The sequence below is a fragment of the Macaca fascicularis genome, chromosome 4 (genome assembly GCF_037993035.2).
Source record: "Macaca fascicularis isolate 582-1 chromosome 4, T2T-MFA8v1.1".
Classification (NCBI taxonomy): Eukaryota; Metazoa; Chordata; class Mammalia; order Primates; family Cercopithecidae; genus Macaca; species Macaca fascicularis.
The window spans coordinates 130,416,739-130,444,677 of record NC_088378.1 but is presented as its reverse complement, the minus strand read 5'-3'; the positions used below and the strand labels follow the sequence as shown (position 1 = coordinate 130,444,677).

The following is a 27,939-nucleotide window of genomic DNA, read 5'->3' as shown; positions in this document are numbered from 1 at the left end:
CCACCCCATCATATGGTGTCGCATCATGTCACATATTCACAAGGTGCAGAGCAGAAAGGAGAAGAACTTCCTTGACTCACGCAAATGAATCTGTACTTGGAGGCATCATGAGAGAAGCAAAAAATACTTTTGAGGAAGACTTTTCAGCATCCCTTGAATCAAACTGCATTGTAGTGTTCTGACCAGGGAAGGAAACCATTTCCCCACTGAGAGACAGGAGATCATACAGCACAAAATTCAGACCAGAGTCTTTTCCGTTCACAGGCCAAGCAATTAGTCAAACTTGGGCAGTTTCCTTTCTCATTCAGCCATTAAGAGTTTGCACATCATTATTAGGATTTATTTAGCCCAGTGTGTAATGGCAGAAGAACCAGTGGGGGAGTGGGGTACAGGGAGGTCTTCCCCAAGACATCTCAGTCATATCTGAGCATCACTTTCCCTGACAGTAAAGTTAGGACATTGGATTAGATCTTAAAGTCCCTGGTTGCTCAGATATCCTAAGGATCCTAGGGCATGAGCTGGCTGGATGGATGCATAGAACCCCTAGGGATGGTCCTCATGAGTTTACAGTGTGATGAGTTTAGCTGGATGGAGTCTGATTGTTAGGTGGATTCTGGGCTGGCCCACAAGAGGCCCCTCCACCCTTGTTCCCTCCCGGGAAGATGACTGTGGCATATGTCACAGGCTTGGAGCAGACCAGGACCTTAGGAGGTAGAGGGGGCAATGAGGATGGAGCTGGGAGTGATGGTTTTCCTGATGGGGGATCAAGAGGTAGGCTTGTGTAGGTAGTATTGTCAAATGAAGGTGGTGAGTCAAGTCTAACGTGTGGTACATCCAAAGGCAATTCAGCAGCCAGTCCAGAGTCACTGACATGGTGGACCACTGAGGAGGGATTCTGAAACAAAAGCAGGCAAATCAGGAATGCCTCCCTCTGCCCCAGATCTCCCTTTGGTGGGAAGCCCAGGACCACACTAGATCTATCTCTTGAATCCTGAGTATGTCAGTGGGCAAGAGGGCTTCATTGTGAAGATTTTCCAGCCCCAAGTTTCTCCCCAAGTCTGGGAGGGTGGGATGCCAAGGGAGACCATTAGTGTCAAGTTTACAGCATTTACGAAGAGGGTTTCGACCCCAGCTAGGTCCCAGTCTTTTCTCCACCCCATCATCCTAGGACCTCTCAGTGAGTGTGATGAATAGAAAGTCTGGGGAATTTGGCTGCGGGCCTGCAGAGGCTTCTTACCATGCCTGAAACTCTGCTGCTCAGGAATCGGCCACTGACACCAAGCCTGTTCCCTGGCAGAACAGACAACAGCAGCATAGTCTGCTTCCGGGGCTAGCTCAGAGCCCTTCCCTCACTCCCTTCCTTCAGAAGCCTCTGAAACCTCTTCACTACTGCAGACTCACCTTCCCCACTCCCACCACCAAATCTTTACCCCTTCCATCTCCCCAGCCTGCTGGAAATCTCCTCACCCACTTATGGTTTCCAGAGCTCCCTTCAACTCACCTCAGCACTCAGCCTACCTCCCGAAACCCTTTCCCCACCTTCTCCAATGCCTTTCCTCCCATTGCATTGCCCCACCGTTTCTAATTCCTGTCTTTCTGCAGGCTGCTCCCGTTGAATCTCCTTCCCTCCCCTCCATCCCTCAGCCCTGGAAATTCTAGGATATGGGGGCCTTGAGACTTAAGCCCAGGTAAATCCATTTGTAGGGGGATTGGACCTAGACTCCTGGCCTTATCTACACAACTGGTTGATACAGGAATGGTAGGGCCAGGCTGAGATAGGAAGATAGCCACCTACCTTTTTTCCTCTTGGCCATCACAGCAAACAGCACCACCGCTGCCACCAGCAGGCCTACCAGGAGCACAGCACCCCAGATCAAGGGGATGCTGAGGAACAGAAAGGGATAGGTAGGCTTAGACCTGAAGCCTGTGGGGAGCTGCTGGCCAGGAGCCCTGGAGCAGCGACAGAAGGGTTACGTTCTCGATTGGGAGAGGGAGATGGAATAGAATGAGGAGGGCTGACTGAGGCAGGGCAGAAGAGGGACTCATTAAGGTGTCCTGGCTGAAGATTCACCAGCATGAAGGGACCATTGCTGAACCAGGACAGAGAAGTATGTATCTGTCTGTCGTCTGTCCAGAAGTTCCCCAGAGGTGGGAAGAATCATAAGTTTTCCCCTTCGATTTAGTTGGGAGCTCTAAACAAGTCATTGTCTCCACTACCACCCTTTTCCTGGCCTCCCAAATCCAATCTTGTCAGTACCTCTTCTCATCCTGGCTGGGTTCCAAAGGGTTGGCACTGCCTGCAGGGTCTGAGAATGCGTTCTCAGCCAGACTGCCAATCTTATGGATCTCTTCTTCATCCTCTGTCAGGCCAGGAACGGAGTCAGAAGGAAACATTTAATGAGTGCATGCCCATGTGGGCAGGCTTCAATATCCTGTTGAGTTATGAGGGACTGGAGGAGTGGAGCCAAGGAAGGAGAGGACCCCAGGAAGAAACACAGAAAGGGGAGGATGGGATGTTCTTTAGGGGCCTGTCATTCCACAGGTCAGGAAATGGCACTGGCTTTTTATGTCTTTACCTGGTTGTGACTACACCCACTTTTCCCTGTACCACCAGCTCCCCCCATCCTCCCGCTGCATTTCTTCCCTTTTACTTGCTCTACCCCTCACCCTTCTGGCCTTATCAAGCTGTTCAGTCTGTGTAAAAACACCTACTGGATGATCTGTACCCACCTCTCCTTCCCACCCGAATAGGTTTCTCCAGTTCTCATCCTCAGGGTGACATAGCTCCTGGCTCTCATGGGTCTTAAATGGGGCCTCCTCACATACCTGCAACCCTGCAACCCCAGCCCAAGCTCTGCCCTCAGGACTGAAGGAAATCTGGGTGGGTCCTCATGTGATGCAACACTAACTAACTGACCCTTGCTGAGAGGCTTGCTGGGATCCTGAGACTCAGTTTGAGGACAAGGCTTCTGTCACCCATAGGATGTGCTTGACTTCTGGCTGTAGGACTTGGGGTTGGTTTCTCAGGGCCTGGAGACTTGTCTTAGGAACGTGGCCAGTCCTTTCAGACCGACTGGAATGGGGCCTTGCCTTGTTCTTGAGAGATTTACCATTCCTACTCCCCTTCCTATGCCACACCAGGAACTGGGGCTGCTGTGGCACATGTCCTGCCCTCCTGGTGCCTATTAGGCTGCCTTTGACCACCTTCTCTGAAGCTAAATGCTCGCCTGAGCTGCAAGCCACATCATCTCTGGATGCTATGTGCCACCTGCCTGCCTGAACATCATTCTCCACAGCACCTGCCCCATAGCAGCAGGTTGGGGGCCCAGCTCCCTGCCTCCCTGACCCTCCTCCCAGGGAGTCTCCTCTTGTCACAATTTGCCTTTTAGGGAGTTAGAACCTGAATTTAGTAACTCAAAGTGTCAAGGAATGAGGAGGGCAAAGAATGACAAGGATTAACAATATATTTATAATATAAGACAATAACCACGGGCTTGAGATGAGAAGGATTCTAATGACAACATAGTCTACCCTCTTATTTAGAGGGAAAAAAACAAGGGAAGGGGCTGGGGCGGTGGCTCATGCCTGTAATCCCAGCACTTTGGGAGGCCAAGGCGGGCAGATCACTTGAGGTCAGGAGTTCAAGACCAGCCTGGCCAACATGATAAAACCCCGTCTCCACTAAAAATACAAAAATTAGCTGGGCATGGTGGCGGGCACCTGTAGTCCCAGCTACTCGGGAGGCTGAGACACAAGAATCACTTGAACCCAGGAGTCCAAGGTTGCAGTGAGCCAATACTGCCATTGCAGTCCAGCCTGGGCAACAGAGTGAGACCCTGTCTCAAACAAAACAAAATGAAACAAAACAAAAAACAAGGGAAGGGAAAATGCTCTACTTAATTTTATTTGGGGATTGGGCATAAAATACTTGAGAAAAGGAAGACCTAAAGGTGAAAAAATGGCCAGTTCCATAAAAGAAAAGGAGTGGCTGTCTGTGCTTGAGGTAGCTGACCATTTTCCCTCCAGAACTTTATTTTTAGAACATCCTATCTTTCTTTAAAAAAACCCAACTTTTTAATATTTTAAAATTTTCTTTTAATAAATGCTTGTATACTAGAAAAGTTATGGGCTGTGGGAATGAAACCTGCAAAAACAGTGTCTTTAATACTGAAAATAGGGTCAAGAATATTGGCTTAAAATATGAATGACACTTTTTCCATTTTTAAAACGAAAGGAGTTGAAGTAGTTCAGGTACTGAATGTACCCACTTGTAGGTGAGACATACTAGATGCCCTGTGAAGACTTATAAAATTAAATAAGGTATGCATTCCATAATTCTTAAGCCGCCAAGCCCACTATTACAGGAATAAAACACTGAAAGCTACAAAAATTAATTCTGGTTTTATATACTCAGATTCAACATTGTTTAAAATATTTCTAATTAAAAAATAAATTAGCATCAAGTATGTTGAAAATACTGGAAGAAGAGACCAAGTCCCTGGGGTGGGAAGGACACGCCTTCCTGTTGGGAAGCACACTAGTGTGGAAGGGGGAAGGGGATGGTTTTTAGCTGATTTATCTCAGACTTCCCACCCAGTTTGGTTTCCGCTCCCTGCAGAGCTGTCAAGAGGATATCTCCTCCGAATGCCTCCTCCCCAGGGGCCCCCACTCCTCAAGAACCCAAGAGCCCTGGCAATAGGTGGGGGTGGGGAGGGTAGGTCCAAGGGGTGGTAGCTGGCCTAGGATAACTCACCTGGGGGCAGTATGTTCAGAGAGACTCTATGCAAAATCTGGGGCCCCCTGGCCCCATCCACCATGCAGCCATACTCGCCAGCATCCTCCTCCTGCAGGGTAACCATTTCCACCTGCAGCAGACCCCCACCCAGGTCTGTGAGAAACGTACGCCTGCCCGCTGGAGCTCTGCGATCCACAGCTGAGGACACCAGGGGCTGGCACCCCTCCGGCGAGAACCGGCACCACACCTTCTGAGCCTTGACATCCTGGAGCCTGTAGTGGCACTGCACCAGAATGGAGCTTCCCACAGGTGCCTGCAGCACCTCGGGGAGGCTGCCAACTATGCCCTGACCTGGGGAAGAAAAGGAGGTGGGAATTGTGGGCAGGAGCTGGGAGCACCTCCCAGCCCAGCTGCTGGTATGGGTGTGGCGTTCACAATAACACTTTACTCCTGGGCATGGGGCTGAGCATATGGGGCCCGGAGCTGCAGCTCCTCCTGAACCTTACCTTCTAGTCCCAGGAGCAGCAGCAAGAGCAGGTTGGGGCCCATGGCTGGGCAGAGAAATGTCAACTCCTGGGCTTGCCTGGGGACTGACACAGCATTCCCCTGAGGGCAGGAAACATCTGCCTCAGACAGTCACGTGGGGTTCTCAGTGACTATGGGGTGGGAGACAGGAAATGATGGGCACCTCCAGGAGTGGGGAAAGGGAGTTCTTCCAAGCCCTGGTTGGCTCAGTGCTCAGGAACTGCCCTGAGGGTAAGGGTGGGCAAGAAAGGATGAGAAGACCCAAAGAAAGCTAGAAGCCTGCAGTGGCTGGGGCCCAGCTAAGGGGTGAGATGGGAGGATTGTGACAATTGGAGGACAAGAGAGAAAGAGGAAAGATGATCTTCAGGATCTTCCTAATACAGAATCTGAGGGTGCACAGCTGTGACGGAGGAAGGTAGAGTGCCCTGCACCTCACCCAATGCCATTCTCACTCTCAATTCTTTGGGAGTGCTGCCCCACCACCCAAGCTTTTAAGAGGTTGTCCTTGCATGCAGTACAACCTCAAACAGGAAGTTTCACCTTGATCCTGTACCCTGGACTGGGTCTTTCTTCATTTATTGTCCTGGACACTCTAGACCCCTTCCATCTGGATCCACATTCTTCGGTTCTAGGAAACGAATTATTTCTTTCATAATTACATGTCCATTTTCTTCTCCCCCTCCCTTTTTCTGCAACTCCTTAACTAGTTGGTTATTGAACGTCGTGTGTTCATTTCATTTTTATATCTTTTCTCTCTCATTTTCCATGTTTTTCTCTCTTTTTTTCTGCCTTCAAGGAGATGTCCTCATTTTTCTTCCATCCTTCTATTTTTGTCTTTTAAAATGTTATTTTTAAAAAGATTTTTAATTTACAAGACAAGATATTCCTCGTTCTTTGAGCATTTTAAAATTCTGGCATACTATTTTTGTTTCATGAATGCTCTATCTTCTCTGTTGGAAGACAATTCTTCATGAATATTTTCACATTGCCGCATGTTCTAGTCCTTCCGTGCAAAGGGTACTGGCCAAGTTTTGTTGGCGGGTGATTGAATAGCAAACATGCCTTGAGTGCAACATCCAGAGATTTGCTTGCATTCTTCCTCTTCTTCACCAGAGATTTGTTTACATTCCACAGTAAAGGTTTCTCTCTCTCTCTCTCTCTCTCTCTCTCTCTCTTTCTTCCAGAGAGGGAGATACACCAAATTCTCTATATAAACTCCAAGTCTCATAATTTGGGGGTTTCTCTCCTGTGATCCAAGCTCACTGCCTACACAGGAGACTCCTGGCTCTCATTCATGTTGCCCTGTGGAAATGGGCTCAGGGAACTGGGACAAAGTGTGAGTAATAAACCTAATAAACTATCTGACCTCAGACATAGGGGAAGCACCAGTGGTCAAAGAGACTACAGCAGCTGGGGATGGTTAAGAGGGGAGTATTGCTCTAATCTGGAGGGTAAGACCTAGAAAAGGATCTGGAAAGGCCGTTCTCCCTCACTCCCATCTCCTCCCTTCTCACCTCCTTTTTTCCTCTTTTTCCTTCCTTCCTTTGGGAACAAGGGAGTGAGGAATGGGAAACTGGGAGCAGGAGCTTAAGAAAACTAGTTAATGTGTTAAACTGGGCCTTGTAGAAGTGGAAGATTGGGTGACCAACTTCCCCTTTTTGCTTGGGACTGAGGGGTTTCATGGGACTTTCTGTGCAAAAACTGAAAAAGTCCTGAACAAACCAGAACGGGTCACCCTAGTTGGTGATGTGCTTGCATCCGTCTTGCCAATGCATACCAGGCTTTCTCTGATTGCCTTATAGGGAAGTTATTTTCATACTAACAAGCCACCCGGGCATGTTGTATGAAGAGGTGAACTGTATTCAATGCTGGACTAAGTGTTGAATATGGTCCACTGCTGGGTGCTGGGACAGAGGTGACCAGGCAAGTTCCTGGCCTTCACAGAGGCATCATGTTGCTGGGCATTAGATGGAGGAAACCAGTGTTTATTGAGGACCTACTATGTGCCAGTCACCTGGCCAAGGACCTTCACAATATTATTTCTTTCTTTTTCTTTTTTCTTTTGAGACAGAGTCTCACTCTGTTACCCAGGCTGGAGTGCAGTGGCACAATCTTGGCTCACTGCAACCTTGGCCTCCTGGGTTCAAGCAATTCTCTGCCTCAGCCTCCCAAATAGCTGGGACTACAGGCACGCACCACCATGCCCGACTAATTTTTGTCTTTCCTTTTTTTTGTACAGACAGTGTTTTTGCCATGTTGGCCAGGCTGGTCTTGAATTCCTGGCCTCAAGTAATCCACCCCCCTCAGCCTCCCAAGGTGCTGGGATTACAGGCGTGAGCCACCATGTCCGGCCACAAATGTTACTTCTTTCAACCCCACAAAAACCTTGCAAAGTAGGGGAAGTGGTTGTTTTGTTTGTTTATTTCTACAAGAGAGGGCACTGAGGTTTAGAGGGATTGAGGAGGTTGCCTAAGGTGTCTTAATAGGAGGCAGAGTTGAAATTTGAGGCCAAATGGCCTCACTCCCCTTCAGTCCAGAGTGCTCCCAGAGAGTCTGAGGCAGGGGATCCTGGGTGATTCCAATCCAGAGGGGAATGTCTCTGACACGGCAGAGAAGGAAAGAGAAAAGTCCAAGCTCCCATGAGGAGGAAAGCCTGATTCTGGGCTGGGGCTGATGGCAGCCACTGCCCTCGAGCACAAGGCAGGCTGCGGGGAGCCTCCCAGGCCATGTCATCAGCACTGGTGCCCACAACTGGGGTGGGAGGGAGGTGGAGAAGGTGAAATTTGGGCTCGGCTCATTCTTGGTGTCTACCTGTGCCCTGGATCTATAGGAAGGGGGCACTGCCCCAGGACACAATAAGGAAGTTTAATGTGCCCCTGAGCCAGGCAGGCCATGGGAACACAGACTGGACCAGAATCCTAAGACTCCAGGGCAGGGAGCCAATGGAGCAGCTTACATTGGGTGTGGACAAGGCAGGGTTGGGGCACAGCTGGAGCCAGGGGAGTGACATGTTGAAGTGAGGCTGGAACATGAGGGCCATGCCGGGAGCTCCATCCTGGTGATTTAAACCTTAGGGGCCCAAGCCCAGGTTAGGTGGCAAAGCAGCCATGTGAGTGGTGGCCACAGGGGATCCTGGGCATCCACTTCTCTTGGGCCCAGTCCAGAGAGCCTAAGAATGTGGCCGACTCACTTCTTTCCCCTGCAGCTCACCCTCAGGGGAGTCTCCTCCCCGTTTCCCCCAGAGTCTTGGCCAGGGTGGTGTGTGTGTTGAAGAGAGAGATGAGGTTGCATGAGCTGCCCTGGCTGTTCGCTCGCCCCGAATACTCCTCCTTGTGATGTCCTCATGGTTCACTTCGTGGCCTCCTTCAACTGTTCCTCACCTTCTGGCTGCTGCATTTAAGATAGTATCATCCCCTGTGCCTCCTGCACACCCATACTCCTAACCCTGCTTGATTTTAATTTTTTTCTTCAGCACGTTTTGCCTCTAACAGGTGATCAGATTGACTTATTTACTGTGTGCATTGTCTGTCTCCTCTCCTCCCACTAAAGTGAGCTCTGTGCGGGCACAACTCTCGCCTGCTTCATCCACCGTTGTATTTCCAGTGTTCAGAATAGCACTCGCCACAGACTAGTTGCTCAAACTAATACTTGTTGAATAAATAAGTAGGAGTGAGTTAGAGGAAAGACCACCTTGAATGCCAAGTGAAATTTGGATTTCCAGGCTCTACTGGGGATTTTGGCTGGGGATTTTGGATAAGTTCCTTTCCCTTGTTGAGCCTCAGTTTCCCTTCTATATGATGAGGGGCTTGAACCATCAGTTCCCAGTTTGATATGCTGTACATTATGAAGCCCTTGTCATTTCTCCAAAGGCGAAGTGACATGATAAAAACAGAGTTCTAAGGAGATGAATGGATGAGTCTGCCAGGAGTTGACTTTGATGGGGAGGAACAGAGTCAGCTGGAGGGGGCCTTGAGGCAGGGACGTCCCATAATCCAGGGGAAGCTGATGGAGAGGGTGAATGTGGGGGAGGAGAGCAGAGGAAGACTGGATGCTAGAGAAACCCCAGAGGAGGAGGCAGAACTTGGCAATCAGATCTAGGGAAGGGAGGAGAGAGAAGAAAAAAACTGACTGGGCGATTGAAGCCTGTGAGAATGGAGGGATGTGGTATCCTGTGGTCCTGGGCCTCAAGGAGCAAGATCTCTTATCTTTTTCTCATCCAGATTCATTTTCTTACCCCTGTGGAAGAAAATGAGACTTTCATGAAGCCCACAACTATCCAGTTAAATAGGACAGTCTTGGGTTTATTTGTGAGTGTTTAAAATGTCCAGTGTTCAGTAGTTGTCAGGTGTTCTTACCACCTCCCCGCTCCCTCAAACACTCCCTGTTTCCAGAGTCCAGGAGAAGCAGTGTCCAGGCAGAGCAGTCTCTTGCCAGAGCAGAACAAGGAGTCCTGGTGGCCAAGTAGCACGTATGCAGGCTGGGCTGGTCCCTGGTGGGACTTCTCCTGGGCTTTTCCTCCCATCGTCTTCCTCACGTGTCTCTCAGCCCTGCAATAGTCCAAGGACTCATGTGGCCCCTCTCAGCACCACCTCCCATCCCTGCCAAGTCCACCTTCGATTGGCTGTGCTCTCCAAGCTCACCTGGCAGAGTTTGGAGCTGGTGCCCTGGGTCATGGCCACAGTCCGGTTCACTAGGTGGATGTGTCCCTGGCTTCTGTCCATGCCAGGCTGCAGCCCAGAGGGCGCTGGCTGCTAGAATCTTGATGAGAAAGATGCAGGCCAGGAGGAGAAGGACGGAAGTGGGTGGGAAGGGGATTTCTCCTTCCAAGAGGCTCCTTGGAGAGACAAGAGGGCAGATGGGAGCCTTGAGATGGCCTACAGATTAGAATCTTCTCTCAGGGAATGGAGAGAAACCAGGAGCTTCTAGGACCTCAGCACACCTCCCCACCCAGCACCCATCCCTGGGATGGGTCTTTTTGGGGCTTTGAGAGCCCATAGTCAAGAGACTTGAGTTCTAGGCATGCTCTGCCACTAACCTGCTGAGTGCACTTAAACACACCACCTTCCCTCACTGAGCAGTTTTCTTCTGTATACAGTGCTATGCCATGGGTGTGTGTGTGTACACACATGTGTGCTCAGTGGTTATATGAGCAACGTTTAAACACCAGTACACAGGCATGGACCAGTCAGACTGGTTCTGGTCCTACCAAAGAAGCAGAGATCAGGGGTCTTAGCTTTGTACTAAAGTACTAAAACTTTCATTGTTACTGAATTATGGGGATGTCTGGGGCTGCCAGTGGAGGGGCGGGAGCTGGCATTCAGGAGTCTTAGAGCAGCTGCTCTTTACAAACCATTATAGAAGTCTTCCAATAAATGAACAACTGACACAGTCACACTAACTAACTAACATGTAGCAGCTGGTGGAGGGGTGTTTAGATAAGACACATCCAGGGCCCTTCAGGCTCTAGTTGCCTTGTAATTTGTAGTTCAGGATGCCCAACCCCCATCCCCTGTGGGGCTCTGCAGGGTGGAAGTCTGCCCACGGGTTTTAGGAAAGAACCATCGCTGTACCTGGATATGCTGTGCTCCACATGGGCATCCTCGAAGCTCTCAGACTCCCCGGGGACCCAGAGATCTCCAGCATCCCGGTGATCCAGGGGGTCTATGGGAGGCAGAGCCATGAGCCTCCAGCCCCTTCCTCCTTGAGGCAGGGGGGAACCTTTATGGGTGGGGTGAGGTCCCCTGGGCACTGGTCCTATGTGGATCAAGTCATTACACTCCATAAGCCTCAATTTCCCCACTTATAAAGTGGGCAGTTAGGAATATTTCCTTAATAGCAGGGTTACCAGGATTCCATGAGGGCACCTCTGGGCAGTGTCTAGCACCTCATTGGAGCTCAGTAACTACAACTCCCCCCTCCTTCTGCACAGGGGCTAAGAAGAGCAAATTCAATCATGGATGTACTTGAAAATCCTATCTAAACTGTCAAGCTATCTACACAAGCTATGGGTTACTTTCATTTTTCTGTCTCCCTCTTGGGAGTTGGCTAAGGGAGTTCACTGCCTCCTGCCATCCTTAGAAAAGTGGTGGAGGTGGGGTTTGTGTCTAGGACTGGCAGTCTCGCCTGACCTCCCCACATCAGGCAAATACTACTCCTGACCTCATTTCCATGCTAAAGAGCCATACTGGGAGAAGGGGTTGGAAAAGAGGAGAGTCAGAAACGGCCTCTGTAGTCCCAGATTTGTTCTCCTTTGGGGACACAGTTGTGTTCTGAAGACTCAAGCAGAAAGCCTTCTTGGAGGGTGGTCCCTGCGCAAAGCTCGGGGATGGAAAGAGACACCGTGGCCCACCTATTCCCACCTGGAATGGCGATCCCAAGACAGTTCAGTAGCAGGAGGCTTGGAGCACATGTCACACCCTGCCCGCAACTGCCCTCCCCCACAACACAAACTCACCGGAACCCTGTGGGGTCAGCAGGACAGACACCACCCTCTCCATTTACAGATGAGAGAATGGAGGCCCAGAGAAGGGAAGCACATTGCCCAGCACAAGCAGTGTACTTTTCTAGGGGTGATTTTCTGTACCAGGTTGGTGCTTCACTTACGTTGATAGGACCACTGGTTGGTTGGTGAGGGAATAAATTAATCTCCTCCTCCTCCTTAAGGACCTCCCATCATGTTCACATGCTAACTGGATGGAGATGGATAAAGCTGTTTGGGCAAGCAGGGCCAAGGCCAGGCTAGTTCACAGAGTGCCTTAATGCAAAGTAGAGAAAGGTGCCCTTCTTGCAGGTGATGCAGCTCTGCACCAGGGAACACAGTCTGGCAAAAGGAGTCCGGGCTGGGGAGTGGATTTTGGCCCTCTTGTGCAGTGAGCAACCTGCACAACTATCCTTGGTAGCCCTGAGTAGGGAGATGAGACCCACACGATGGGTTTTCCCAGGATTCCTGAGAGCCCAGTGGGTGGTTCTGCACACAGATGCCCAAAACATGAGGCTTGGAACAGGGGCAGGCCAGAGAGGCAGCCACTGCCCACTCACCTGCCAGCACCTCCACCAGGACCTTCCTGAGGGTGTCAGCCTCACTGCCATGGAGGCTTTGGCACTGGTAGAAGCCCGCATCGTGGGGTTGTAGATTCCGCAGTGTAATGGTGAGAGTGCCGCCCAGGGTATCATCTGTGATGGCTGTGCTCCCATTCCGCCTCCTCAGGAAGGACAGCAGCCACAAGTTGTGCGTGCTGACCACGCGCTGGCATGGGCCCTTCTCGCCCAGCTGGCGGCACCAGGCCTTGCGCCTCCCCCAGTGCTTCATGGAGTCATAGGGGCAGGACACCTGTAGGGACTGGCCCTCCACGCCCTGGAACACCGTGGTGTTGTGGGCTCCAGACAGCTCTGGGGAGGAGACATTCATTCACTCCTTCATTTACCAAATACGCATTGAACACTTGCCCTGTGCAGTGACCTAAACAGACAAAAACCCTGCCCTGAAGGAGCTTAGGTTCTTATGCAAGTTGGGAGCAGGTGGCACAGCATGTGTTTGTGGGAAATTGGGAACCAGGAAACCTGGGACCTGGGTTTGGTTTTCTCACAGTTGGTCTTGCTGGGCCTCCTTGGAGACGTAACTGACCCTCCCTGGGTCTATTCTGGAGACACTTGGTCTTAAAATCCCCTCCAGTTCTGTTCTGCACATCTCTTTGCTGTCATACGGGACTAGGATCTCTCCTCTCGGCCTGGGGCTGGCTCTCCCTGCCCCGCCACTCTTGCTTGCTCTGCAGCCGCCCACACTGGTACCGACTTTCCTGACCTTTAGCTTCCAGCTTCCCTATTTCTGTGGCTTTGTTCCCCTTTCAGGAAGGACCCGTCTCGGAGATATTTTGGGGGAGACATGAGGCTGCTATTTTGGGAACCCTCCTTAGGGCGGGGGAGATGGGCTTAGAGCACCAGCTTGTTGCTGGGGCAGGGGCTGCAGCAGAAGCCCCCAGAGCCCCCTGCTTTGACTTCTCCTCTCTTGGTCCTCCCTTGCCTGCCATCTTCAACCATTACTGTGACAGAGGCTTGAAAGATAGGATTGGGAAGCTGGTGGCCTGCCTTTTGGAACTAGAGAGACCATATGGGCAGTGGCCCTCTCCCACCTTACCACCTCCCATCCATGCCTCAGGACCCCACCTTCCTCCCCGCCCCCACACCATCTAAAGCTGCAGGAACAAGACTCCATTTGGCACTATCTCTCCTCTTGCCCAGGTTTGTCCAACGCTGTGGGGGAGCAAAAGGTTCACTTCCCTCAGTGGGAAGAAGCAGTTGTGTACAAAAATTTGGTGTGTCAATTCGCCGCAACTCAGTGATGGAAATCTCCAGGCCCCTCACCTCCCATCAAGAGCTGAGGACAAGAGGACCTTCAGAGCAGGGGAGACAGTGCCCCAAAGATGCAGGTGAACATCCTCATGTTCTTTCCTCTTTTATAACTGCAGGGGCTCATAATTAGTGGCTTATAATTTCAGAGGCTATTATCAGTGCCGGCGCCCCCCGAAAGCTTCCCCCAACTGCCAGCTAGTGCCTGGGATGCCACTGTTAGCACTCCTTCCCTTCCAATGCAACCAGAGTCCACCAGCCCCTTACATGTCCACATGCAGGAAGAGTCTGAGGGTGGGTTTTGATACTGGGGAGGGAAGGAGGGTGTGAAGAATATGGGCAGGTTGGGGAGGAGAGGAGTGTAGAACAGGGCACTCAGGCATGCCAAGGACTGCCACCGCCTTCGTAATTCACCCCAGGGCCCACCACCTGCTCCCTAACCACATACTCAAAGTGAGGGAAAGAAGGCATCACAGGGCACGGAGAAGATCCTACCTGTGGCAAAGAGTAAGATGAGCAGCCGGAGAGGCTCCATGCCACCCTTCCCTGGCCAAGGGCAGATGCAGAGTGCCTTGTGCAAGATCTTGTCTTTCCCTTGAACTGCAGAAAAGAGAGGATCAGGCATGTCAGGCGCTGCCCACAGGAACTGGGTTCCTGGGGATTAAGCAATAGTCAGGACTGGGGTCTGGAGGCGGTGCAGGGTGGGGAGGGAGGGGGAGGAGGAGTCGGCCACTGCAGCCCTGGCAGAAGGAGCCTGAGTCTCCCAGACCTCTGAGAAGCCAGCCCACCCTCCTGCTGGTGCCAGCCAGGGTGGCCCCCAGATGGCTGGGGCTGATAAGGCCCCGCACTGCTCAGTTTCCTTGCAGAGCCTAGCCCAGGAATCACTATCCTCACAGCAGTATTCAGACCCTCCACCAGCTGCAATGCCTGCTGTCTTCTGGTTTCAGCCTTGCAAGAGTTGGAGAACAGCTGTGCCCTCAGAAGCCAGGACCCTCACCCAGCCCCTCTTAGTTCTTCCCTCCAGGGCCGTCATTCCTGCAATGTGGCAGCGGTTCAGTACACAGCTCTGGAGCCAGACTTCCTGCCTTTCTGAGTGTGTAACCACACATCCAAAACCTACCCGTGTCTGTTCCCTGATCCATACAGTGGGAATAACGATAGTGCAAAGGGTTATCAGGAGCACCACATGGGTTCCTACAGGTAAAGTGCTTTCCAGTAGGGCCTGACACACAGCATTCAACAAATATTAACTATTACCATTATCCTAGTTAGCAGGGAAAAGGGAAATGGGCTGTCTATAAGACAGAGAATTTTCTCTCCCACCTGGAGTTTTCTGCCCAGGTTTAGCCTTCTTGGAACTGTGGGGGGTCTCCTGTGCACAAGAGCTCACACTGGTGTTTATTTTGTGCACACACCTGCCTGAACTCCTGATCATCCTATCCTACAGGAAAGGACAGGGTATTTCCCAGAGTTCTGGGGGTAGGGGTGTGTTTTCCTACAGGTACAGGTTCCCATGAAGGGTGATCGAAGCACAGGGACCCACATGTGCAAAGGCACAGAGGTGTGAAATGGCCCAGTGAGTCAGGGATTGGATGGGGAGGCTTGAGGCAATTCTAGGAGTGGGAAATGGAGTTGTGCTGGGAGTGGCAGAAGAGGCTGGAGAAGCCTGCAGGAGCCTGTAGATTGTCAGGGTCTACTTTAGTTTCCTGCAAACACTCACTTCTTTGTTCTTTTATTCATTTATTTACTCATATTTACGGTGCATCTACTCATCTTATGGACAGGGAATGTGCTTGGAGATGGGGAGTTCATAGAGAGGAGAAGACAGGCCTCCACTCAAAGGGTCAACTGCCCAGCCTTGCCCCAAGGGTCTGGGGGCTGAAGATCACTCTGTAGGTACTCTTCTAGGGTCTTTTTCTAAAAGTGAGGTTTATTGGCCCATAATTTACATATACAAAAATTTAACCCTTTTAAATGTCTGCTTGTATAAATTTTGACAAACTCAAGCATCTCTATAACAACCACCACAATCACCAGGTCTATGTAACACAATACCATAATATAGAAAGGTTCATTTCACTCAAGCGAGAGCCCTTGTGCCCATTTTAGCCAGTCTTTTTCTCTCTAATCCAGGGCCTGGCAACTACTGAGCTGACATCTGTGTCTGTAGCGTCCTGCTCTTCCTAAAATGTCATAGACATGGAATTAAACAGTATGTAGCCTCTTGGATCAGTCTTCTTTCACTCATCAGAATAAATTCAGCATGCGTGACGTTGCATTTCTCAAGAATGTATTCATTTTTATTGCTAAACCATCTTTCATTCTATAGTTGTACCACAAGTAGCGTACTCATTCACCTGCTGATGGACATTTGGGTTTTTTCCAGTTTGGGACAATTATGACATTCATGTACATATATTTTGTGTGGACGTATGTTTCTATTATCCTTGGATAAAATCCTAAGAATGGGAGTGCTAGGTCACATGTAAGTGTATGTTTAAGTCTATGAAAGTTGCCAAAGTCTTTTCCAAAGAGGCTGTACCATTTTTACTTCCTTGTCGACAGTTAATATTGTCAGGTTTTAAAAAACCTTCCGAATAGGTGTAAGGTGATATCTCATTCAATTTTAACTTGTATTTTTCTAATGAGTAATGATATTGGACATCTTTTTATTGTTTATTGCCATCTGTACCTTCTTCAGCAAAGTACTTTTGACAAAGTGCAACACTTTTGTCCATTTGTAATTGTTTATTATTATCATTACTATTGAGCTGTGAAAATTCTTCATATTCTGGATAGCAGTCCTTTATCAGATATGTGATTTGCTAATCTAGTCTGTAACTTTTTTTCTCATTTGCTTAGCAGCATTAGCAACATCTTTTTTTTTTTTTTTTTTTTTTTTTTTTTTTTTTTTTGAGACAGAGTTTTGCTCTTGTCACACAGGCTGGAGTGCAATGACGAGATCTTGGCTCACAGCAACCTCCACCTCCCAGGTTCAAGTGATTATCCTGCCTCAGCCTCCCAAGTAGCTGAGATTACAGGCACCTGCCACCGCGTCTGGCTAATTTTTTTGTATTTTCAGTACAGACGGGGTTTCACCACATTGGCCAGGCTGGTCTCAAACTCCTGACCTCAGGTGATCTGCCTGCCTCGGCCTCCCAAAGTGCTGGGATTACAGGCATGAGCCACTGCCCCCAGCCTATATGGGTAGATTTTATTGCTGATGAAGTCCAATTCCTTGATTTTTCTTTTTACAATTTGTGCTTTTCTGTGCTCTGTTAAAAAGTTTACCCACCTCAGAGTCACAAATATTTCCTCCTATATTTTCCATTGGAAGTTTTATAGTTTTAGGCTTTGCATTGTGGTCTATTATTCATTTTTCATTAATTTTTGCATGTGGCATAAGATGCACTTTGCAATTTTTTCAACATATGGATGTCCAATTGTACTAGCATAATTTGTTGAGAAGACTTTCTTTTCTTCATTGAATTACCTTAGTATATTTGTTGAAAATCAATTGACATGTAGGTCTAGTTCTGACTGTTCTGTTCCATTGATCCATATGTCTATTCTTTCTCCAATATCACACTGTCATGATAACTTACTGTAGCTTTACGGTAAGTCTTAAAATCAAGCAGTGGTTCTTCAAAATTGTTTTGACTATTCTAGTTACTCTGCTTTGCCATGTAAAACATAAAATCAGCTTGTGGGCTTCTAATCCTCTTCTTCTCACCCCCGAAAACCTGTTGGGCTTTCAGTTGGGATTGCATTGACCCTATGGGTTAGTTCGGGGGGGAAATAGACAACACTGTTGAGTGTTCCACGCAATGGACACAATTCAGCTGTCCATTTATTTGTTTCTTCTATGATTTCTCTCATCAGTGTTTTCAGTTTTTAGCATACGAATCTTATACATATATTGTTAAATTTTTACCTAAATATTTTATGATTTGGGGTGTTATTTTACATGATTCTAGCTTTCTGTTTCCTAGGCAGAAGCATAACTCGTCAGCTCTATAAGTTTTTGTCTTACTTTCTGGTCCATTTAAGCTGCATATTGGCCCCTTGTCCCCACGCCTTCCCACATGAGGAAAAGATCTTTAAACCTCAAGGAAAAGCGAAGGCACCAAGAAATCCTTACCAATTACTCACAGCACACGTACATCAAATGCTCTTCCTTAAAATTGTGTTAATTTTCCTGATCCCTCGATCCTCATATTTGAGCACAGGAACAGTTCTGAACCACCCCGCTCCCAAGCACAGGATTCTTCTTTTCCCTTTGCTAAATCTGAGTTCAAACACACCTGCCACCTCACATCTGGGCACAGAGTTTATGTCCTTCTGTCATTACATCTGAACTTCATCACTCACCGATGCGTGCATTCATTCATGTGCTGGGCATGGTGTTACAGAACCATGGAGCCTTTGTGTTCCTAGATATGATAGTGACCATTGCTGGGGAAAGCTTCAGAACCAGAAGCATGACTGGACACATGACATGCTCCTGATGTCTAACTTTAACTGAGACCTCACAGCTGCCTGGTCATCCTCTTCAGAACTCCTGGAGGCTCCCTAGTAAGCCCTAGAGTAACTGCTCCAAATCATCACTCTCCTCAAACACACACTTTCACTCTCTTCTCCTTTCTCCCTAGGAGTAAATCAAGACGGTCAAGTATGAGCATCCTCACCCTCTTTCAGATCAGATCCTCCATTATCTTCCTATCCGCACCCATCCAACCTGAGCAGCCAGGAAAGCACTAGGTGTTGGTCAGGACCATGGCCAGTGCCAGCCCCTGTGCTAGGCTGGGAGAGGCATGTGACTGGAGCAACCGACATAGGAACAGGCCTCTCAAAGCTGGAATAACCCCAATTTGATCAGGCTTATCATCAGCCCAACCTGGGACAGCCCCTGCAAAGCCTTGCCTGAGAACTGGGCTTAAGGGGGTGGTTGGTGGTGTCCATTCTACCCTTGGCTGGGGCCACCACACTAAAAAAATAAGAGCCCACAAATGCCATTCACTAATAAGTAGCCACTTAAGACTTCTCTTTTCCAGTTCCTTTTTTTGATTCTGTTCTGCTTTTACTTTATTCTACCTTCCTACATCCAAACCCCTGCCTTCAAGTCTCAATCTTTATCCCACCTCTGATCTGGCTCAGACTTGACCCTTCTTCCCTTCTCTCTCTTCGTATTTGTACCATCATCCTCTGACACTTTCAGCTCAGACAGCTCTTCCATTTTAACACTTCCTATTTTCCAAGTTGAAGATCTCAGGTCCTATTCAGGGCCAATGACTCCCCTCTCTAAGCCAGGACATCTCCTGGGGGAGTGTGTGTGTGCACGCGAGTGTGTGATGGCACTGGACTAGGTCTCAGGCAGACAGGAGGCCAGTCTGGCAGCAGCCAATGGGTCCAACTGAAGTGATGCAGGATGTTAGACTAAGGAAACGGCTGGATGAGAACTCAGGAGAAGAGACGAACCCAGGTGCTAAGACTGGTGCAGACATCGCAGGCGTCATAGGGCTGAGGTGAAAGCAAAGGGAACCTCTCCTGCCTCTTGATTCAATCAGAACTGCTCCAGATTCTGGCTGGGATCAGGAAGGATATCCAGCCTGCACATGAGGGAAAAGTGTGGGCACTGAAGCCTGGGTGTGAAAGAAACTAAAAATACAGAGTAGGGGTTAAGTACGTAGACTTTGGCTTCTTACAAATCTCCGCTTAAACCCAGCTCTGTTACTTACTAGTTATGTGGCTTTGGGCAAGTTTCTTAACTCTCTGAGCCTAGTTTACTATCTGGGTATGTAAAGTTATGGCATATTGTTAATTGCAAAAAGAAAAAAAAAAGGTAGTCGGTATTATTTTCCTTCCTTCTCATTCTATTTCTCCCTGAAATCTTCCTTCCATCCTCCTGCCTCACTCCTTCCCAGATGTCCATTTCCTCTTCCCAGGTGACTGTTCTCTCTACCCTGGATGGTCCCTGGCAACTTGCTTTCTCTCCTAATCCTCTCCTAATCCTCTCTTCCAGGGTCTTTGATTTCTCCACTCCCTCCTGTCCATACATTTCTTCTTTAAAAAAAAAGAAAAGAAAAGAAAAAGTTTCGACTTTTTCACTCTGGAGAATTTAAAATATACACAAAAAGAGAAGTATAATAAACTCCATCTACCAATAAGCCATCCTCAACCAGTTATCAACTCGTGGCCAATTTTGCTTGGTCCACTCCACTGTCTCACGTATAATTTTGAAGCAAATCCCATACATAATATTATTTCATCTGTAATGATTTCAGCTAAGAGACTCCTTTTTAAAACTGAAAATAAAACCTAAGGACTTTCCAATTGTTTCAGTAATGTCATATACATATTCCAGGCTTAAAAAAAGTTAGATCCAGATTGGGTGCCAAGATGGCCAAATAGGAACAGCTCCAGCCTCCAGCTCCCAGCGTGAGCGACACAGAAGATGGGTGATTTCTGCATTTCCAACTGACGTACCAGGTTCATCTCACTGGGGCATGTCAGAGAGTTCGTGCAGGACAGTGGGTGCAGCCCAATGAGCCAGAGCCGAAGGAGGGTGAGGCATTGCCTCACCCGGGAAGTGCAAGGGGGAAGGGAATTCCTTTTCCTAGCCAAGGGAAACCATGACACACAACACCTGGAAAATCGGGTCACTCCCACCCTAATACTGTGCTTTAACAAGAGTCTTAGCAAATAGCACACCAGGAGATTATATCCTGTGCCTGGCTCAGAGGGTCCCACGCCCAGGGAGCCTCCCTCATTGCTAGCACAGCAGTCTGAGATCTAACTGCAAGGCAGCAGCGAGGCTGGGGAATGGGCGCCCGCCATTGTTGAGGCTTACGTAGGTAAACAAAGCAGCCAGGAAGCTCGAACTGGGTGGAGCCCACTGCAGCTCAAGGAGGCCTGCCTGCCTCTGTAGACTCCACCTCTGGGGATAGGGCATAGCTAAACAAAAAGCAGCAGAAACCTCTGCAGATGTAAATGTCCCTGTCTGACAGCTTTGAAGAGAGTAGTGATTCTCTCAGCAAGGAGTTTGAGATCTGAGAACGGACAGACTTCCTGCTCAAGTGGGTCCCTTACCCCTGAGTAGCCTAACTAACTGGGAGACATCCCCCGCTAGGGGCAGACTGAAACCTCACACCTCACATGGCTGGGTACACCTCTGAGATGAAGCTTCCAGAGGAACAATCGGACAGCAACACTTTCTGTTCAGCAATATTCTGTCTTCTGCAGCCTCCGCTGCTGATATCCAGGCAAACAGGGTCTGGAGTGGACCTCAAGCAAACTCCAACAGACCTGCAGCTGAGGGTCCTGACTGTTAGAAGGAAAACTAACAAATAGAAAGGACATCCACACCAAAACCCCATCTATGCGTCACCATCATCAAAGACCCAAGGTAGATAAAACCACAAAGATGGGGAAAAAGCAGGGCAGAAAAGCTGAAAATTCAAAAAATCAGAGCACCACTACCCCTCCAAAGGAACGCAGCTCCTCGCCAGCAACAGAACAAAGCTGGATGAAGAATGACTTTGACGAGTTGAGAGAAGAAGGTTTCAGTCGATTAAATGTCTCAGAGCTAAAGGAGGAGCTACGGACCTAGCACAAAGAAGCTAAAAACCTTGAAAAGAGATTTGACGAATGGATAACTAGAATAACCAATGCAGAGAAGTCCATAAATGACCTGACAGAGATGAACACCATGACACAAGAACTACATGACAAACGCGCAAGCTTCAGTAACAGACTCAATCAACTGGAAGAAAGAGTATCAGTGATTGAAGATCAAATGAATGAAATGAAGCAAGAAGAGAAGTTTAGAGAAAAAAGAGTAGAAAGAAATGAACAAAGCCTCCAAGAAATATGGGATTATGTGAAAAGACCAAATCTACATCTGATTGGTGTACCTGAAAGTGACGGGGACAATGGAAACAAGTTGGAAAACACTCTGCAGGATATTATCCAGAAGAACTTCCACAACCTAGCAAGGCAGGCCAACATTCAAATTCAGGAAATACAGAGAACGCCACAAAGATACTCCTCAAGAAGAACAACTCCAAGACACAGAATGGTCAAATTCACCAAAGTTGAAATGAAGGAAAAAATGTTAAGGGCAGCCAGAGAGAAAGGTTGGGTTACCCACAAAGGGAAGCCCATTAGACTGACAGCAGATCTCTCAGCAGAAACTCTACAAGCCAGAAGAGAGTGGGAGTCAATATTCACAATCTTTTTTTTTTTTTTTTTTTTTTTTTTTTGCTTTTTTTCAATCATTCAATTTTATGAACACGGGGTCTAGGCAGATTTCAAAATAAAGACCATTTATAAAACAGGACCATTTTAATGTTTACAATTTAATAAATCTCTCCATTGCAGACAGGTATGGCTGTTTGGTAGTATTCAGAAATATCACAGTAATGGCAGTTTTCTCAATTGGTGTGTAGTCCTCGATAATTATATATGAAATTGCTGTCAAACCAGTAAGACTGCATTTATACATCCATCATTTTCAGGATTGTTGGTAACCTGGGCATATTTTCCCCAAATAACTTTGCCTCCTTGCGTCACAAGGCCCAATTCGCTCACATTTACCTCAATGACAGTACCTTTGGTAATAACACCCAAAGTTGTATACAGTGGGGATGAGGGATTCTTCTTTATGCCAAGTATCGGTAGGCAAAAGGTAGCTTTCAGTTCAGGATGTGTTACATGGGCTTTCTTGAAACGCAAGCCCATTGGCCTGATAAATCTTTCATATTTAGGTGGTTTTCTTGTAAAGCCATCTCCAACAAAGCACACTTTAGTAACCATCCTCTTCCATGCTTTCTTCTTTCTGTTTCCTGTTCGAACAACTTTTAATACTTCTGTTTCTCCCTGGGCACGTACTTTAGGCAGAGGGACTTCCCATTTTCCCGCCTTCTCTTTTCGTTTCTGTTTAATCATATTGGAAAGTACTTTAGCTCGAGATTGTCCCTCTCTGTCCAGCAGATAGGCAGGTACTGCTCCCTGTGGAGTCTTTTCATCATTCTTTTGTTTGGTGTTTCTCTTTTCATGCATCTTGATAGTCTTTTTCATTTGTATTTTTTCAGCATGGCGCTGTTTATGGTAAAGCTTAGCTTTCAGACCAATCATTTTCTTTGCCTTCTTTGAACGTTCATGAGCCTCTCGACTTTCCTTCTTTCTCTTTTTCTCATGGTAATCCAAACGGTATCCATAGCATTTACGGTGTAATTCAATATATTCGTTCTGTGGCATGGTGACGGCCGCAGGGTGTCTCTTTTCGCCCCTGGGGTGCGAAAATGCTCTCAATTTTCGGGGCTCAAAGACCCACAAGCCCACGCCACGCAGGCCGGGACAGGAAAGTCAACATTCTTAAAGAAAAGAATTTTCAACCCAAAATTTCATATCCAGCCAAACTAAGTTTCATAAATGAAGGAGAAATAAAATCCTTTACAGACAAGCAAATACTGAGAGATTTTGTCACCACCAGGCCTGCCCTACAAGAGCTCCTGAAGGAAGCACTAAACATGGAAAGGAACAACTGGTATCAGCCATTGCAAAAACATGCCAAAATGTAAAGACCATCGATAATAGGAAGAAACTATATCAACTAACGAGGAAAATAACCAGCTAACATCATCATGACAGGATCAAGTTCACACATAACAATAATAAACTTAAATGTAAATAGGCTAACTGGTCCAATTAAAAGACACAGACTGGTAAATTGGATAAAGAGTCAAGACCCATCAGTTTGCTGTATTCAGGAGACCCATCCAACGTGCAGAGACACACATAGGCTCAAAATAAAGGGATGGAGGAAGATCTACCAAGCAAATGGAAAACAAAAAAAGGCAGGGGTTGCAATCCTAGTCTCTGATGAAACAGACTTTAAACCAACAAAGATCAAAAGAGACAAAGAAGGCCATTATATAATAGTAAAGGGATCAATTCAACATGAAGAGCTAACTATCCTAAATATATATGCATCCAATACAGGAGCATCCAGATTCATAAAGCAAGTCCTTAGAGACTTACAAAGAGACTTAGACTCCCATACAATAATAATGGGAGACTTTAACACCCCACTGTCAACATTAGACAGATCAACGAGACAGAAAGTTAACAAGGATATCCAGGAATTGAACTCAACTCTGCACCAAGCAGACCTAATAGACGTCTACAGAACTCTCCACCCCAAATCAACAGAATATACTTTCTTCTTAGCACCACATCACACTTATTCCAAAATTGACCACATATTTGGAAGTAAAGCACTCCTCAGCAAATGTAAAAGAACTGAAATTATAACAAACTGTCTCTCAGCCCACAGTGCAATCAAACTAGAACTCAGGACTAAGAAACTCAGTCAAAACCGCTCAACTACATGGAAACTGAACAACTGCTCCTGAATGACTACTGGGTACGTAACGAAATGAAGGCAGAAATAAAGATGTTCTTTGAAACCGATGAGATACAACATACCAGAATCTCTGGGACACATTTAAAGCAGTGTGTACAGGGAAATTTATAGCACTAAATGCCCACAATAGAAAGCAGAAAATATCTAAAATTGACACCCTGACATCACAATTAACAGAACTAGAGAAGCAAAAGCAAATACATTCAAAAGCTAGCAGAAGGCAAGAAATAACTAAGATCAGAGCAGAACTGAAGGAGATAGAGACACAAAAAATCCTTCAAAAAATCAATGAATCCAGGAACTGGTTTTTTGAAAAGATCAACAAAATTGATAGACCGCTAGCAAGAGTAATAAAGAAGAAAAGAGAAAAGAATCAAATAGATGCAATAAAAAATGATAAAGGGGATATCACCACCGACCCCACAGAAATGCAAACTACCATCAGAGAATACTATAAACACCTCTATGCAAATAAACTAGAAAACCTAGAAGAAATGGATAAATTCCTGGACACATACACTCTCCCAAGACTAAACCAGGAAGAAGTTGAATCCCTGAATAGACCAATAGCAGGCTCTGAAATTAAGGCAATAATTAATAGCCTACCAACCAAAAAAAGTCCAGGACCAGATGAATTCACAGCTGAATTCTACCAGAGGTACAAGGAGGAGCTGGTACCATTCCTTCTGAAACTATTCCAATCAATAGAAAAAGAGGGAATCCTCCCTAACTCATTTTATGAGGCCAACATCATCCTGATACCAAAGCCTGGCAGAGACACAATAAAAAAAGAGAATTTTAGACCAATATCCCTGATGATCATCTATGCAAAAATCCTCAATAAAATACTGGCAAACCGAATCCAGCAGCACATCAAAAAGCTTATCCACCATGATCAAGTGGGCTTCATCCCTGGGATGCAAGGCTGGTTCAACATGCACCAATCAATAAACGTAATCCAGCATATAAACAGAACTAAAGACAAAAACCACATGATTATCTCAATAGATCCAGAAAAGGCCTTTGACAAAATTCAGCAGCCCTTCCTGCTAAAAACTCTCAATAAATTCGGTATTGATGGAACGTATCTCAAAATAATAAGAGCTATTTATGACAAACCCACAGCCAATATCATACCGAATGAGCAAAAATTGGAAGCATTCCCCTTAAAAAGTGGCACAAGACAGGGATGCCCTCTCTCACCACTCCTATTCAACATAGTGTTGGAAGTTCTGGCTAGGGCAATCAGGCAAGAGAAAGAAATAAAGGGTATTCAATTAGGAAAAGAAGAAGTCAAATTGTCCCTGTTTGCAGATGACATGAGTGTATATTTAGAAAACCCCATCGTCTCAGCCCAAAATCTCCTTAAGCTGATAAGCAACTTCAGCAAAGTCTCAGGATACAAAATCAATGAGCAAAAATCACAAGCATTCTAATACACCAATAACAGACAAACAGAGAGCCAAATAATGAATGAACTCCCATTCACAATTGCTTCAAAGAGACTAAAATACCTAGGAATCCAACTCACAAGGGATGTGAAGGACCTCTTCAAGGAGAACTGCAAACCTCTGCTCGATGAAATAAAAGAGGACACAAACAAATGGAAGAACATTCCATGCTCATGGGTAGGAAGAACCAATATCATGAAAATGCCCATACTGCCCAAGGTAATTTATAGATTCAATGCCATCCCCATTAAGCTATCAATGACTTTCTTCACAGAATTGGAAAAAACTACTTTAAAGTTCATATGGAACCTAAAAAGAACCCACATTGCCAAGACAACTCTAAGTCAAAAGAACAAAGCTGGAGGCATCAAGCTACCTGACTTCAAACTATACTACAAGGCTATAGTAACCAAAACAGCATGGTACTGCTACCAAAACAGAGATATAGACCAACTGAACAGAACAGAGCCCTCAGAAATAATACCACCCATCTACAACCATCTGATCTTTGACAAACCTGACAAAAACAAGAAATGGGGAAAGGATTCCCTATTTAATAAATGGTGCTGGGGAAACTGGCTAGCCATAAATAGAAAGCTGAAACTGTATCCCTTCCTTACTCCTTATACAAAAATTAATTCAAGATGAATTAGAGACTTAAATGTTAGACCTAAAACCATAAAAACCCTAGAAGAAAACCCAGGCAATACCATTCAGGACATAGGCATGGGCAAGGACTTCATGTCTAAAACACCAAAAGCAATAGCAACAAAAGCCAAAATTGACAAATGGGATCTAACTAAACTAAAGAGCTTCTGCACAGCAAAAGAAACTACCATCAGAGTGAACAGGCAACCTACAGAATGGGAGAAAATTTTTGCAATCTACTCACCTGACAAAGGGCTAATATCCAGAGCCTACAAATAACTCAAACAAATTTACAAGAAAAAAACAAACAACCCCATCAAAAAGTGGGCAAAGGATATGAACAGACACTTCTCAAAAGAAGACATTTATGCAGCCAGTAGACACATGAAAAAATGCTCACCATCACTCACCATCAGAGAAGTGCAAATCAAAACCACAATGAGATACCATCTCACACCAGTTAGAATGGTAATCATTAAAAAGTCAGGAAACAACAGGTGCTGGAGAGGATGTGGAGAAATAGGAACACTTTCACACTGTTAGTGGGACTGTAAACTAGTTCAACCATTGTGGAAGAGAGTGTGGCGACTCCTCAAGGGTCTAGAACTAGAAATACTATTTGACCCAGCCATCCCATTACTGGGTATATACCCAAAGGATTATGAATCATGGTGCTATAAAGACACATGCACATGTATGTTTATTGCAGCACTATTCACAATAGCAAAGACTTGGAACCAACCCAAATGTCCATCAATAACAGACTGAATTAAGAAAATGTGGCACATATACACCATGGAATACTATGCAGCAATAAAAAAGGATGAGTTCGTGTCCTTTGTAGGGACACAGATGCAGCTGGAAACCATCATTCTGAGCATACTATTGCAAGAACAGAAGACCAAACACTGCATATTCTCACTCATAGGTGGGAATTGAACAATGAGATCATTTGGACACAGGGTGGGGAACATCACACACTGGGGCCTGTTGTGGGGTGGGAGGAGGGGGGAGGGATAGCAATAGGAGATATACCTAATGTAAATGATGAGTTAATGGGTGTAGCACACCAACTTGGCACATGTATACATATGTAACAAATGTATATTTGTTGTGCACATATACCCTAGAACATAAAGTATAATAAAATAATAATAATAATAATAATAATAAATTAGATCCAAAGAAGTCTGCATGTTGCAGTTGGTCAATATGTCTTTTAGGTCAGTTTTATTTTATTTGTTTATCTGTTTTTTGGGGTTTTTTTTCTTTTTGTTTTGTTTTGTTTTGTTCTTTTGACAGTCTTGCTCTGTCACCCAGGCTGGAGTGCAGTGGTGCGATCTCAGCTCACTGCAACCTCCGCCTCTCGGGTTCAAGCAATTCTCCTGCCTCAGCCTCCCGAGTAGCTGGGATTACAGGTGTGCACCACTGTGTCCTGCTAAGTTTTTGTATTTTAGTAGAAGACAGGGTCTCACCATATTGCCCAGGCTGGTCTCGAACTTCTGAGCTCAGGAAATTCGCCTGCCTCGGCCTCCCAAAGTGCTGGGATTACAGCCGTGAGCCACACGCCCAGCTTTTTAGGTCTGTTTTAATCTGTAGTTTCCCCCTTCATCTTTATCTTCCCTTGCAATTTATTTGTTGAAGAAACCAGATTGTTTGTCCTGTAGAATTTCCTGTGATGTGAAGTTTGCTGATTGATCCCCACAGTATTGCTTAGCTTTCTCCTCTGAGCCCTGCATCTTCTATAAATTGATACTTAGCTATAGAGGTTTTTCAGACTTTTTTCTTTTGGCAAATACTTCACAAGC

At 46.6% G+C, this 27,939-nt stretch overlaps 2 protein-coding genes and 1 pseudogene across 10 annotated transcripts; all 3 read right to left on the bottom strand.

The window, feature by feature from the left end:
- Positions 1-318: 318 nt before the first annotated feature.
- On the bottom strand, positions 319-5,330 carry TREML1 (triggering receptor expressed on myeloid cells like 1). Of its 4 annotated transcripts, none has more exons than XM_015449425.3 (6): positions 5,242-5,330; positions 4,754-5,086; positions 2,258-2,360; positions 1,796-1,884; positions 1,238-1,290; positions 319-895 (listed from the first exon to the last, which is right to left on the bottom strand). In XM_015449425.3, exons 1-6 carry the CDS (start codon positions 5,282-5,284, stop codon positions 581-583), a joined length of 936 nt encoding a protein of 311 aa, XP_015304911.3. In that variant the 5' UTR covers positions 5,285-5,330; the 3' UTR covers positions 319-580. The 4 variants fall into 4 exon arrangements, with proteins under 4 accessions (XP_015304911.3, XP_005553124.3, XP_005553126.1 ...); XM_005553067.4 differs by having other exon boundaries at positions 4,904-5,086; XM_005553069.4 differs by lacking the exon at positions 1,238-1,290.
- A 2,333-nt stretch (positions 5,331-7,663) lies between these two features.
- On the bottom strand, positions 7,664-14,175 carry TREM2 (triggering receptor expressed on myeloid cells 2). Of its 6 annotated transcripts, none has more exons than XR_010586420.2 (6): positions 14,102-14,175; positions 12,299-12,649; positions 10,831-11,014; positions 9,901-10,094; positions 9,616-9,807; positions 7,664-9,496 (listed from the first exon to the last, which is right to left on the bottom strand). XR_010586420.2 is itself a non-coding variant. In XM_074038104.1 (5 exons), exons 1-5 carry the CDS (start codon positions 14,139-14,141, stop codon positions 9,791-9,793), a joined length of 786 nt encoding a protein of 261 aa, XP_073894205.1. In that variant the 5' UTR covers positions 14,142-14,175; the 3' UTR covers positions 9,522-9,790. The 6 variants fall into 6 exon arrangements, 2 of the variants coding, with proteins under 2 accessions (XP_073894205.1, XP_015304909.3); XR_012433814.1 differs by having other exon boundaries at positions 10,831-10,921; XR_012433816.1 differs by lacking the exon at positions 10,831-11,014 and having other exon boundaries at positions 8,714-9,496.
- Positions 14,176-21,947: 7,772 nt separating this feature from the next.
- Positions 21,948-22,972, bottom strand: LOC102115288 (ribosome biogenesis protein NSA2 homolog pseudogene; annotated as a pseudogene).
- Between the last annotated feature and the right edge of the window lie 4,967 nt (positions 22,973-27,939).